The sequence below is a fragment of the Oryx dammah genome, unplaced genomic scaffold (genome assembly GCF_014754425.2).
Source record: "Oryx dammah isolate SB20612 unplaced genomic scaffold, SCBI_Odam_1.1 HiC_scaffold_25, whole genome shotgun sequence".
NCBI classification, from domain to species: Eukaryota; Metazoa; Chordata; class Mammalia; order Artiodactyla; family Bovidae; genus Oryx; species Oryx dammah.
This window is the reverse complement of record NW_024070209.1, coordinates 98,032,349-98,046,796: the sequence shown is the minus strand read 5'-3', so window position 1 is coordinate 98,046,796 and position 14,448 is coordinate 98,032,349. Positions and strand designations below refer to the sequence as shown.

The following is a 14,448-nucleotide window of genomic DNA, read 5'->3' as shown; positions in this document are numbered from 1 at the left end:
AGCGGTTACAACAGCACCTGAATTATATAGAAGAACTCAATGATTTTTAAAGTTTGCGTTCAAGTGTTTCATTGCTTTGTGGCTACTAAGGGAAAAAAGGGTTCCAAAGTAGAATACATCCACCTTTCCTAACGAACCCCAGGCTGGACAAACCTACAGCCCTCAGCTGATGGCTAAGTATGAAGAGAGAGCTGCATCTTACATAGATGTCTGATGGGTGATGGTGCTTCCTAAAATTGTTAATACTTAGGAAAACTGAAGTTCACATTTTTAACATCCAGAGGATAGTGAACAGCCCAAACCAATTCTGGCTAATGAACTATTAAAAGTTGTGTAACATCAACTTGAAAAGAACTGTCCCAGCAGGCTACATGAGTGAACATTTGCCCCTCTCTGCATCTTTTTTTCCTTCTGGGTATGGCAGACATCACTCCATCTACATTTAGATTTGCCTCCCTTAGATTTGTATCTGAGTACGCAATGTCACTAACTAATCAAGTTGGCACACACCCTCCACTTCCTATTCTTCTCATCACAAAACTGTAGTTGCTTTCCCCTCGATTCATTAAAAATAGAACTTGTAAATCTCCATTAAATACAGCCATGCATATAAAAGGGAATAGACTTTTGCTATGGTGAGGGATAGACTTTTCAAAACAAGCTGTTGTCCTTTTGAACAACTGAAATAATGTTTTTATTCACCTCCTAAAGAGTTTGTCTCAATCTTCAAGAAATCCTGAACCATCTTCACTTTTCCCCCCCCCAAAGAATTCCATTCTTGCAAGAACTACAAACGGTTTATAGCAAAATCTAACAAAAAAGGCAGAAAAACCAAATGTTTATGAGCTTAAGTGAAACCATGAAACCAGAAGTTATCAAACAGTAATGATAAAATTACTAAAATAATTCACAAACACAATTATACATTCATCTGAAGCCTGCAAACAGCTAACAGTTGTGAGGCAGGCCAGATGTTAAAGCAAATTTGTCAGCCCAAGACATTTAGGTTAGGGTTACAAACTGCATTTCAGAGTCACTTGCTTGAAATCGTAAGTACCTGTTATGGTGGTCAGACCACCTCGACTGCAGAGAATCCTTGAAATTTTTAAATGTAAAACACAAGCTACTGTCCTCTATGTCCCAATTCATGTAGCTACTAAGCTCTCCTCATAAGCAGAGTATGGCACAGCTTGGCAAGTAGATGCCCCAGAGAAACTACAACAGGCACTATTCCCTTTCTGTTTAGATGTCCTGGTACCCAAGGAGCTTTAAGCCACTCACCTGGTAGTTCTAGAAACATACCCAAAGGCCTGCCCAAAAACTTTTTGCAGTTGCGAACAATGCAGACTTTGTGGCCTTAGTTTTTCCAATAAACTAAGTTTGCCCCTTCTGCCTTCTCACAGCCTAGTACTCCTTCATTGGGAGTAAGGGAATCTAAAGCGTAGTCTCAGTATAATCGGGATGAAATTCCCTTTAAGGGGTCCTATTTTTTGAGCACATCCCCCAGAAACAGCACCAGCATACAAAAACCTGTTTTGGTTGTCACTTTGTGAAACATAAATCAGTTATTACTTTATGAATATTGTTTCAAGTGACTATTTTCTTTTTTCTAGCAAAAAGCCCTTCAAATGTTGAGACCTCAAAATTGAAGACTGAATCCCCTCAGGAATTGACATTTCAAGTAAGTTCATTTATCCACGACTTCCAAACATACCTTTCCATGTAGTTGTATAGACCTATGCTATACTTACTGAACTACTTGAAGGGGCAGTTCTCCACATTTCCCAGTCACAATGAACACAAATAAAAACAAAGCAGAAAAACTAGCTTATCAGCTAAATCCAAAAGTAAGTAGTAACATTTCTCTATGAAACAAGGAGAATGACCCCAGTCAAAAAAAATCTTTATGTTCCTTTATTGGAGCAAGATTCCTGACCAGTATACAGTGATGTATTTGCTACAGAAACCTGTGCAGAAATTACACGCTATCCATCTAGACAGGTTTTTGTTACACTTTGCCTACTGATGGAGTAGTTCCATTTATAAAGTTTTTATACATCAAAAAGCTTTGAATTTGACCCAGCTGTCCATTAATTCATCTCTGAAAAAGCTAAGTGGCATTTAATTTTAGCTACTATATTTTACAGCATTAAAAAGCTTATGCATTAGGTAGCTTCTCAAAATGTGATTTATGCACAATGGCATTTAGCAGATAGAGCAGTCCATCACCTCCTTCGGATTCACACAGACAGGTCTCATTGGAGAGCTATATGCTAAAAAGCTGGTACTTTGAGATAAAAGTACTCCTAACCTGAGTTTCTTACCACCAACACGGACTTTTTACTCTGAAAGCCTGTCTTCTCGGCCACATCTTACAGTGCCAGTGAAGACATGCAAACAATTGCCCTGTGTTAACTCAGCAGAGGAGCACCAGATCTGTCTGATGGTGGTGGCAGGCACTATTAATATCTAAGTAAATAAAAGCCCGTATTTTGAAATGATGATTTGAGATACAAACCAAAGGTACAACACATTCAGAACCGAGTTTTCAGCAATCTGGTATCCCCAACGATGTGAAAAATTTCAGAAACGAATGGCAAATTGTTCCCATGATGGGTTCCCAGCTATGGAGACATTAATACATTGATTCAAATCCCTTTACTCAATCAATATAGCCCTGAGGTCATCCTGCAAAGTGCGTATCAAAAAATACGAAGATAGGGTGACAAAAAGTTTGACAATAAACTTTACACAAGTCAAACTTGCAAAGTCATATTATTAAGTTTATCTGAGAGAAAAGCATCAAATCCTTTGTGTACACATTTAGTTTTATTGTAACAAAGCAACTTGTACACTTTTAACGTTTAAAACTGAGCATCATCTTTCCTTTCCAGTGAAACAAAAAGAAAAATTTAAAAATAAACAGGAACAAAATTACAATAGAGAATGTCAATTGCAAATAAGATCCTACAGGTTCTGCTGATTCTCCCATCGAGTGGCAGGGCTCAAGTCATCATTAGGAGAGAATTTTATTTTAAAAGTGTCATCTTAAACTGCAAGGATGTCCGTTAAACATCACAATTAAACATGCCAAAGGAGAAGCCATGTTGTCAAAATGCCCACTTAACCCACCCAAACATCTCAAACCCACCCTTTGCTGACCTTCTATAACCCCATTTTTTTAAGTTTTTTTTTTCTTTTTTTAAACAAGAGAAAGTAGACAGATACATGTTGGTAAATGCTAACTGTCCATATTCACATAGAGACACAGTGTAATCTCTGAGCCCAATATACAGAGAAAGGAGGAAAAAAGCTAGAATTCTATGCACTACTACACAGGGGCCTAGCACCCTCCAGCTTCCAGCAGAGCTAAGGGAGCAGAAGGTTTTTCTTTTTTTCCCACAGAGCATGGTGGTGTTGATTCCATAGTTTTTGTTGAGACAGGAAGGGATAAAAATGAATTTGGAACAGAAAGGGGTAGAGATTCTTGTCCCACTGAATTCTGCTCAAGGTATTTCCCCCCCCGCCCCCAAATAAGTTGTGAACCATGGTATAAAGGAGAAAAGAGACCTCAAAAACAGGGCGACTGAGCACAAGAGGAGGAAAAAAAAAAAAAAAATAAAGACTGCAACTTGCTCCCAGGGACTGGAGAAAATTAAAAATGGTTGGAATCCATCAGTGTTCCATTAGTCATCTTCTCCTTCATCTTCCTGTAAGAAGAAAAAGCAGGCAGTTAGTTAATCTTTAGGATTAATTCTAGGGTCAGTCCCCAATATTCATATGGACCATGATGGACCCCACAGAACATAATGAAATGCCAGCAGAAATGCATTTTATGAACCCCCAGAGTGGTCCCTTGGTATGTGTGAGGGATGGTTCAGAACCTCCTCCACAGACAAAAATCCTCATAGATACTTCCCTGGTAGCTCAATGGTTAAGACTCCATGCTTCCATTGCAAGAAGCACAGGTTCAATCCCTGGTTGGGGAGCTCAGATCCCACATACAGCTCAGCACAGCCAATACAAATTTTCAAAACAAAACAGAACACAACCCTCTGAATGCTCAAATCCCTTAAATAAAAGAACATAGTACTTTCATGCAACCTACTCACATTCTCCCATTTACTTTAAATTATCCCAGATTAGTTTTAATAGTACACTGTAAATAGTTGTGAATACAATGTAAATAGTTGCGAACACTCAGCAAATTCAAGTTCTGCTTTCTGGAACTTTTGAGAATTAAAATTAAGAAAAAAGTCAAAAAAAAAAAAAAAAAAAGAAAAAAGTCAGCTGTTGGTTCAATCTGAAGAACAGGAAGGGACAGATACAACTGACATGAAGGGCCAGCTATACACCAGTCTGCATCAACTACTTTTTCCCCCTCAGGCCATGTAGCTCACAGGATCTGTTTCTTGACCAGGGATCAAACCCGCACCCTAGCAGTGAGAGGGCTGAATCCTACCCACTGGACCAGAGAATTTCCCAATCTGATTCTTGAAAGACCTGGTGATGTTTCAGATGTACTAACTTCCAGTACTAATCAAATCAGACATCTTTCAGACCAAGTAATCAAACCAAAACCTAATCTATCTCAGTCTGACTCAAAGAATTTTATAATAGCTTGTCCAAAACATGCCTATTTTTGTTATTTGGGAGATTTGTCAGAATTTGGGCAGTTGCAATATCCACAGTGCTTACACTGAGTACTGGCTAGGGAATGACATAACTGACTAGTCATAAAAACTAACCACAAAAGTAGAACTAATTAAATCAATGATATAATAAACTTATCAAAATTTCCTTAAATCCTGGACAAAACAGCCTATCCTTTCTACAAATTTTCCTACAACTAGCTGAATCAGTTTCACTACACAATATACGTAATCTCCAAAGTAACACGGTGAATTTTTTGATTATCTGTTTGGACTTAACCAAATCTTTTTACCTCTCCTTCCTCCCCCTCATCATCATCTTCATCTTCTTCACCTTCATCCTCATCCCCTTCTTCATCAATGTCTTCCAATCCTTCTTCCTCTTCGTCGTCGTCGTCATCCTCTTCTCCTTCCCCTTCCTCATCATCCATGTCAGGAACCTAGGGAAAAACCAAGACCGAAGGTTACCTTAAGAACTCACTGTCAAACAAATGGAACAAGTACAACCTTAAATAAAAGAACATTCTCAACTCACCAAGTAGTACTGTAATGGATTTGGCCAAATATCATCTTTGATGACCTCTCCTAACTCATCTGCACCTGCATCAGAATGATCAGTAAACCAGGTGAAGAAGCTTTCTGGTTCCTCATGCTGTCTCTTCCTGCTGGCTTTATTCTGTGTTTGACTTGACCGTTTCGTCAAATCCTAAATGAAGATGGAAGAAGTTATGATATACAGGCTCTCTACACCTCGTCTCTACATCTTAAATAAGGTTTTTAACCCAAAAGCAGAGCAAAACCTGGACATTATGATTCACACTATTATTCTTATCTGAAATTATAAAAAGTACAGTTAATAAAGAGAAGAAACCTTAGGATTTTACGTCTGCAAAGAATGCTGTCAAATTTGTATGCCACCTTTTCTTGAAAGTTACTGTCTAGATTTGTTTTTTTAATACATATAAAATTAGTTCTACTTCAACAACCAGTATCTTGAGACAGTATAATTTAAAATATTTATGTTTACTACTTAAATGCAGACAGGGTTTTCGGAAACAAAGCCACCAATGTAAAATTCAAAATGATTTAAGTCCATACCTACAAAAACTTGTTCCATTAACTTATAAGACCATAAGCTATTGTATTTGGCTTTAACACAGATCTTTTTTAAGGATCTGCATTTAACACATCACCAAAACACCAAGTATTAGTTAAATGGTTCAACTAAATCAAACTATACAAAATATTAATGTACAAGTCCTCAAATACCTTTCCAGATTTCCATTTGATTTCAGTGGACTTTGAAGATGGATCACCACTCTCATTCAGATGAAATTCTTTGGAGAGAATTTTATTTTCGAAGTAAGGGTTTTCATCAAAATACTACAATAAACAATAAGAGAATCAGAAGTCAATACAAACAGCCCTTCTAAGCGAAGCTCAAGTTAACTTCCATAGTGACAAATGAGTTACAGATACTTACAAAATCTATTCTGTAACCTGATTTAATGTCTTCAAATTCTGTCACTTCAACTCTTGTCAAATAATGCAGCGCCTCTTCATCCTCCTCCCCAAGCAGTGCAGACACTAGACCCGCAAGGAGACCAGGTGATTATACAAACGTACAACTCAGTGATCCCTTTTAAGATTGTCCAAATTTGATTTCATAAACCACTATTAACTGAATAACCAAATGGCTCAGAGTCAGAGCTACCATCATCTTTTATCAAGTAATTAAACACAACTGTACATTAGCATGTGCTTTCTTCTAAACAGAAGGCATTAATTGCAAGCCTCTCCCTGTTTCAACCTCTGCAGGTAACCAACATGCAGGATCGTCCTCAACCAAGATCCCTCCCCTTTACAACAAGTCAACACCCCATATCCTTCAATAATGCCCTGCCATCACATACCTTGTGGATGGTTAACAAATGTTGTTACCCAAAAATTTGGGATTTTGGCGATCAATTCTGACCTCTTCTGAAAAAATGGTTGGCGGAGTTTGTTATATTTCTGTTCTACTTTCAAAATCTCCTCACTGGCTTGTTCATTAAGTCTGAAGCAAATGAAGAGACACAATGACCAACGATGGTACTTAACAAATACAAAAACAGCTGAGATTAAAATTATTGACTCTTGTTAGCCTTAGAACAATGCAAAGTACCTACTTGTAATAACCAAATCACCTAAATTTTTGCAGTCAGAGACTCAACTCAAAATTGAGATGGCAATCTAATCAGCTTTGCCAACAGGCATTCAATAACTGACAGTTCTTATTAAAGTGCCAAAACAGCATTTTGGTAACATTTTATACTTTATCTAACTCCATTACTAGGCTAACCTCAATTGTTTCTCTCAAGAAGAAAAAGCTGCCAATCACGTAACAAAGTTATTAGGCAAGTCAGAGCAACACTAATGCTGTAATACTACACTATCAGAAGTCCACACACTGCAACAATTCCTCACCCTATGAAAGGAATCCCAATCTTTATACAAGGTCAATGTACTTTCATTAGCAACTTTTTGGTGACCTACAAATATATCACAGAAAAAATAACACTGAATCCTAATATTTCCAAGTTATAGTCATCTCCACTTAGCCAGTAGATACAGATTTACTTGGCCATAGTTTCAGTGATTACCAAAACACAATCAGGTCAAAAACTTCAAAGTAAACTGAGAAAAATTTTACCTGTCTATTTCATTTTGTACTTCATCAATATGTTCAATTGCTTCTTGCTGTTCTTTTTCTGCAAGAAAAAGGTGCATGAAGAAGACTCAATACTAAATTTGAAGATAAATTTAGCTAGTTTTCCTTCCTGATGTTAACAGTCTGTGACGTGAGTTATATCAATAAAGCTCTTAAAAAAAAAAAAAACCTGCCTACTACTACAAGGCATGCTCTCCACGTGTTCATGCGTGCAGTTGACAAACTACTTTTCAATTAGAAGAGTACTCACAAATCATGCTGTTAAGACTACGAAAGAGTAGCTAGAAAACGGAAACCCACAACAGTATCAAAAATTAGGACACCACCTATCTCCATGTTGGAAGCACCTTTTATAATATTGAAAATATTGCTCAATATCGATTGCTGTTAAGACATCAGACATGCCTACAAGACGGGGAAGGCCTTAAAACTACCCCAACACTGTAAACACTCCAGTTTACCTTCCAACCCCATTTTCAGGCGGGCTGATCTCAGAGGCAACCCCACACGACTTTGGAGCACACTTACAAAGAGCAACCATGCAGTCAGAAACCGAGCCAAAGAACCGAGAGAAGCAAAGTGGGGGGTGGGGGGTGTGCGAAGGGAAAGGTGCCCTTTTGTCGGGCGAAGACCGCAAAACCTACAAAGCTAAGTGGGCGTGAAGGGGCCGGATCGCGCGGTTCATTTCCGGCAACCAGCCCGGGTTGCTGTAGCCCCCTGCCGAGAAAAGCCTTCACGGACAAGGCCAGGAGGTTTTGCCAACGAGCCATTGTAAAGACCCTCCTCGGACACCCCAGGGCCGCCGCGCCGGGTTTCTCAGCGCGCTGCCACCACGGGGTTGGCCACCCCACGTGGGGGACGGCCCGAGGCCGGCCAGAGCATCCTCCGAGCGGCCCTGGGTCCGCGGCGCCGCCGGCCGCGTGCTTCCCCGCGCCCCTACCCCGCCCCAGCTCGAGGCCGAGGGCCGCGCCGGGGCCGGCCTCCGGGATGGGGGTGCGGGGGGCGCCGCCCGCGGGGCCGGGAGCGGAGGGGCCGGCGGGGTGGCGGGGGATAGCCGCGCGAAGGCCCGGGCGCGGGGCCGCGTCCGGCCGCACCATGTGGCGGCGGCGGCGGCTGATGGGAGCGAGGCATCATGGCGGAGCACAATAAAGAGAGGCTTCTCGGGAGGGAGGGAGGGGGAGGAGAGCGAGGGAGGGGGGGGAGAGGAAGGGGGGGTCTCCTCCGCCCGCGCCGAGCAGGCCGCAGCGCCCCCGCCTCGCAGCGCCGTTCGCCGCCGCGGCGCCACCCGGCCCCGGGCCTCGCGCGCACAAAATAAAAAAAAATAAAAAAAAGGGCGCCGAGGCGCGCGCCGGCCCGTCCGCCCGGCTGGGCTCCCCCCACCCCCCGCCCCGCGCGCCCCGGGCCCCGCCGGCGGCCTGCGGCCGGGCGGACGGCGAAGATGGCGGCGCGGGCCGGCCCCCGCCTCGCCTGCTCCTCACCTGAGGTCTCGTCGGCCCCGTCGTGGTTGGAGTTGAGCTCCTTTTTACTGACTTTGGCCGCCGGCGCCGACATGGTGCTGCTCCGCGGTCGGGGGGGGAGCGGGGAGGGGGAAAGAAGGGAAGGCGAAGGGGGGGCGGGCAGCGGCTTCCCCTCACGCCACACGCGCGGGCGCTCGCTCGGTCCGGCCGCCTCCTCCCGGCGCTCTTTCGCTCGCTCGCTGTCCCTCCCCCTGGGCTCGCGCGCGCTGCCCTCGCGGCCTGACGACGAGGGAGGGGCTGTGGTGGGGGGCGGGCGGCGTGCCGGGCCCCAGCCCGGGCTCCTGCTTACGAAGGAGAGGCGGCGGCGGTGGCTGGCGGGCGGGCGGGCGGGCGGGCAGGCGGCTAGGTTCCCTCGCTCACGCTCCGCGCTCCAGCTCGCTGCTCGATCTCCCCGAGCCGCCTCCTCCTCCACCTCCTCCTCCTCACGGCGAGGGGCGGGCGGCAGGGCGCAGGCGCGCCAGGCCTCGCGCGCACGCCCCGCCCCCGGCCGAAGAGGCTCGCGCCGCCTCGTCATTGGCTGAGGGCGCCGGGACCCAGGGGGGCGGAGCGGCGGCGAGGAGACACAGGGCTTGGCGAAGAGGCGGGAGGAAGGAACGCCGCGACGTACGGGGCCCGGCCCCCCTGCGCCGCGCTCCCCTCCCCCGCTTTCCCCTTCTCCAGCCCGACCCGGGACATTTGCGCGCTACGGGCGCGCGGCGGCCTGAGGGGCGGGGCCTCGCCAGGCTGCGCGCAGGCTCCCGGGCGGCTGTCGTCGCGTGGTGGCTGAAGCGGCTTCCCTCCTCCGCCGGGGGTACGCAGGGAGAGGAGTGTCCGCAGACACCCCCACCAAAAAAGGGCAGGCCTCGGAGTACCCTTGCTTCAGAATATCTGGCCCAGAAATACATCAACCCCGGGTTCACTGGGGCGCCCCTTTTCGCGGGTGAAGCAAGGCGGCACCTCCATCCCATTTACGAGACGGGGAAGCTGCCTTCAGACTCAGGCTTGCCATTGACAGAGCCTGAAGCTGCCCAGTCCACAGGCACAGGGCCTTTTCCTTGTTCTTAGTCTCAGCTCTGCCCAGCAGGCTGTGTACACCTGGACAAGTCGTTTGCCCTCTATGAATAACCTATTTCTGCTAGGAAATTATAAACGTCACAGAAGACAAAGTGGAAGTCCTCCGAAGGCATGGAGTGGCCACATTCATCTCTGGGTCCTTTTAGCCCAATTCAGTAGGCAATTCACAGAGCTTATCAGAAACCGGACAGCGCTAAGCGCAAATCCCAGCTAAATGCGCCCGCGACTCATTGAGGCATAACAACTGGAAGATGGGGTCGAAAGTGTTCATTTTAAATTTAATTTCACTGTGTCAGAGAGGATCAATAAGGCCTGCTTTAGAGGTCAAGCCCTGAAACACGAAGGCCAAGGCACTTCTATTTCAACTATGTGCTTTCCAAGTAACGTACATGAACTACTCAAAGCTTTACTCTGTCCAGCAGGGCCCCAAGACATGGACCGCAGAAGGCCTGAAATCTCTTTGGGTATTTGTAACCAAAACCAAGGGTTGGATTATTTGCCTCCCAGGAGTCACATTTTACTATCAGCTCTTAAAGCTCAAGCAGTGTCTTTAATGTTCAAGCTCATCCATTGGTGGGTGACTGATAAATGTTAAAAGGCGGACCATCCATGGGTAGAGAAAACAGATGTCTTCTTGGGACTTTCCCCAAAACCCAGAAACTAGGAGAAATCTCTCTCCTCCAAACCCTATTATTCTGAATTAGCTCAATCCATACCTGTCCCAGTTGGACGCTTTTTAAGGGAAGAATTATTAGCACCAATAAGAAGCTGGGAAACTTTGACAGGCAGCTCCCAGAAGAGAAAAAAACACACCAAAAAACTCTGTAGCATTGGCTGACATCAGCAGTGTATAAATACTCTAACCAAGGCAAATTTCCTGCTACCACTTTGATGCCACTGAATAGAGCTGGAAAGAAATACCAGGCTCCAGTGCACTGCTGAAGCATGTAGCATGGACCACAGACTGTAATAAGTATATGCATTTCCTTTTTTAATCCTCAGAAAATACAAGATAGGTATTAATATCATTTCACGGGTGAACTCAGCTTTTTTGATACGTGTGGCAGAACCGAGACTAATGAACAAAACCCCTGCCATAAGGACAGAGTTTTTGACACAAACTACAGTAAGAGGTGGGCTTTCCCAGGTGGCTCAGTGGTAAAGAATCCACCTGCCAAGCAGGAGACATGGGTTCAATCCCTGGGTCAGGAAGATTCCCTGAAGAAGGAAATGGCAGCCCACTCCAGTATTCTTGCCCGGGAAATGCAATGAACTGAGGAGCCTGGCAGGCTACAGTCTAAGGGGCTGCGAAGATTTGGACACAACTGAGCACGCATGTGCGTGCGCGCGTGCGTGCACACACACACACCTACAGACAAAACAATGCTTACCCTCACTGAGTGTGATGACTCTTTTAATCTATTTTATTTTCTTTAAATGCAGATCACTATCAACTAAAATGATTTCATAACCTACAAGTGGGATGAAAAGACCTGAAAAACACTGTGCTAAAGGCTACTGCTTCCATACACTAAGCCTGCTCTCCCTGCTTGGTACGCGTGACCCAGAGCATCTCCTGAGTCCCAGATCTACTGGTGTCTCTCCTGTGTGGGGAGTGGCTCCAGGGAGCCTTCCAAAGCTTTCTGATGGGCAGTGGGCTTTCAAGGCTTCCATCCCAGCCCTTAGGACCATCCTGTTCTTCCTGACCTTTCCCACAGCACTCCTCAAGATGAATTCAAAGAGCACACACTAGGAAGTAGAAGAGAAAGAGAAAGCAAAAAAGGGCAAGAGCTTCAGTAAACAAGGGAGTGGCGTGGACGCACCGAGAGATAATTCACCCACTGTGAATTGTTCTCCGTGGTCTCGGCCTCCACCATTAGGAGCTCTGCGTTCTCTCCTTGGCCTCTCACCTCACCCTCAGAATTCTTCTCTCCTCTCCTTCCCAGCTTTCTTTGAAGGAGGAGAACCCCACAACTTAAAGATTGGAACAGAGTGATGTTGGCATGCCCTACAAGACAGCAGTGTCCCAGGATGAACCACCATGAAGGGATTGTGGTTACACCTTGCCATCCCTTCTGGTCCTGTTAATTCTCCCGAGAAGCTAAACAGAAGGCGACCAGAAGGACTCATCCACATTTTGCTGCTCACAAGTGGGAAGGAATTTACTATCCATCTCAAGAGCACTGATCATGAGCCAATTGCTGTTTTGTGTTTCACTTCCACTTCGACCTCACAGCAAGCCTAACATACTGTTGAGTCCATTTTACAGAAGAGGAAAGAAGCACGGGTTATGTCGCTTGCCCAACAAGGTCACACAGCTGGACACAGCCAGGCCGCAAACCCTGGCTGTCCAGCTTGACCACGTCGGGGTATAATCAGCTGGGCAGAAGGTCTTTGCATCTCATTTGGAAGGGGATTAACAGAGACTCCTTAAATTTAAACTTGCCACATCACCCAACAAACCCACAGGAGTTCTGCAATGAGGACTCATTATCCAGTGCTCCTTCCACAAGGAAAGCTGAACCTCAGTCAGGTCAGCAAATTAGGAAGATTCACTGGCTCCAAGTCCCTCCCCTCTGCACTGAGCCAGCCTGCTGTCACTTCCTGGGACAGTGCTTTCCTGCCTTCTAGGACCTGTCCAAACCCAACCCCACTCCTCCCAACCCCGCCCCCAGAACGCTCCACCACACCCCTAACCTATCAGGGAGGCCTCCTCACCAGAACAATGCACTTTGTGCTCTACTCCAAGCCGTGTGTGTGCAAAACACAGCCCTCACCTCCAAGTTAAGGGTTAATGCGGGGGTGGGGCAGACCATGAAACCAACAATTAGAATGTCAAGGCCAGACTGGGGTGACTCTGGGTGCTGCAGGGTCCGATGGGGGCTCCTGCTAGGGGCCACCTGGCAGCTGTGGCTCAAAGGTAACTTTTCAGTAGGAAACTGCAGAAGCAGAAGGAATGCACAGGTAGGGAGAGGGGAGTGACCCAGGCAGAGGGCTGTGGGTTTTCCAGACCCCAAGGTGAGAGGAGCCCGAGGAGGTGAAAAGAGGGTAAAGGTGCTGAGAGAGCCTGAACCAGGAGAGGTCCTCAGAGACTAGGTGGGCAGCGCCCCGGAAGTCTTAGTCCATACCTCGAGGGCAATAGGAAGGCCTGAGAGTCACGTGATTGGCTTCGCAGTGGCTGGAAGGGAGGAGGAGGAAGCCGGAAGCAAGATGGGGAAGAGGTAGCGGTAATCCCGGCCAGAGTTTTGGGCTGGTGGCCACAGCAGGAAAGAGAGGTGGATGGATCTGATAACCGTGAAGGAGAGGAGAGGGGTCACCTACATTTCCACCAGCCTCAGGCTGGCTGCTGGTGCCTTTTAACTAAGAAACCAAAGGGAAGAGTTTGTGGGCTGGAACACAGGTGTGGGGTTAGTGCCAGGACTGAACTCACATGTGCTCCAGGCCTCCCACTTTTCACCCCTTCTGGTTCTTTCTAAACGTAAACCTAACCCATGTGCCCCATGCTGAAAGCCCCATGCAGTCACAACTCAAAAGGTTTGAGGGGTGGGGGGAAATCACCTGAAACTCAATCCTTGCAAATCCCTTAAATCAGTAAAACGTGGCGCTGGGACGTACCTTCCTTCGGCAAGTTTGAAGAAGCAGATGCCTCGTCTGGCCTGGAGGCAGGAGTCGGCCTGGCTTTCTTCAGTTTCTTCGCTTGGGGTGGAAGAGAAGACTGATGTTTGGGGGCCATGATGGGGGAAAAAAGCCAAGAATCCTCCCAGGAGAAGAGAGTGGAACTGCGAGCTCAGAGAACTGAAGCTGTCCCAGGTGACAGAGGTTTAAATATGCTGGGAATGTGCCTGGAGGGGATATTTACAAGACAGTAGGACACACCCCACTCCCCCGCCTCTACTGCCCACCCTCCAATCAAAATCAACTTCTTTTCCTTGCTCCTTACTCTGCAAGGGCTTTCTAGGCGGTGGGTGGGTGGGGAAGGTGTTTTCCTTGGGCAGGGAGCAGTTCTCTTCTTTCTAGGAACCCGGATGACCCATCCCCCAGTCCTTTCTCAAATCTTCTCTGGAAGCAGCACTGCCCTCATTGAGACCTTGGACCTGTCCTCCTTTTTTCCTCTGGCCTCTGGAGGATTTCAACGTGCCCTCGCCTTACCTCAGCCTGTAACATTCTTCCGTCTCTCCAGTCTCTCCACTCCCACCCCCATGTCTGGGTAACTACTTCCCAGGTAGTTAGATCTCAGCTTGGAGGAATAAGTGAATGTTACAGGAATCCAGTCAAAAATTACAAAGGAAGAGCAAAAGCAGTTATCCTTGAGACAACTGGGTGCAGCCATCCATCCTTTCAGATACGATTAGAAGATTAAGAGTTTGAAGAACCTGTTGGGACTTCCCTGATGGTCCAGTGGCTAACACTCCATGCTCCCAAGGCAAGGGGGGCCCAGGTTCGATCCCTGGTCAGGGAACTAGCTCCCACGGGCCTCAAGTAAGGGTTGGCATGTCACAATTAATTATCCTGAGTG

At 46.4% G+C, this 14,448-nt stretch overlaps 1 protein-coding gene across 2 annotated transcripts; it reads right to left on the bottom strand.

Moving 5' to 3' along the window:
* Positions 1-1,898: 1,898 nt before the first annotated feature.
* On the bottom strand, positions 1,899-9,339 carry SET (SET nuclear proto-oncogene). Of its 2 annotated transcripts, none has more exons than XM_040225297.1 (8): positions 8,841-9,339; positions 7,345-7,402; positions 6,566-6,708; positions 6,136-6,239; positions 5,922-6,035; positions 5,188-5,358; positions 4,946-5,092; positions 1,899-3,710 (listed from the first exon to the last, which is right to left on the bottom strand). In XM_040225297.1, the coding sequence occupies exons 1-8, from the start codon at positions 8,911-8,913 to the stop codon at positions 3,687-3,689; spliced, it is 834 nt and encodes a 277-aa protein (XP_040081231.1). In that variant the 5' UTR covers positions 8,914-9,339; the 3' UTR covers positions 1,899-3,686. The 2 variants fall into 2 exon arrangements, with proteins under 2 accessions (XP_040081231.1, XP_040081232.1); XM_040225298.1 differs by having other exon boundaries at positions 4,987-5,092.
* Positions 9,340-14,448: the final 5,109 nt, after the last annotated feature.

Coding starts and splice junctions, on each gene's coding strand:
- SET (XM_040225297.1), bottom strand. CDS start 8,913: ATGTCGGCGCCGGCGGCCAAAGTCAGTAAAAAGGAGCTCAACTCCAAC. Junction 6,709..7,344: donor GTACAAAATGAAATAGACAG/GTAAAATTTTTC, acceptor CATTTGCTTCAG/ACTTAATGAACAAGCCAGTG. Junction 6,240..6,565: donor ATTTGTTAACCATCCACAAG/GTATGTGATGGC, acceptor TTGCGGGTCTAG/TGTCTGCACTGCTTGGGGAG.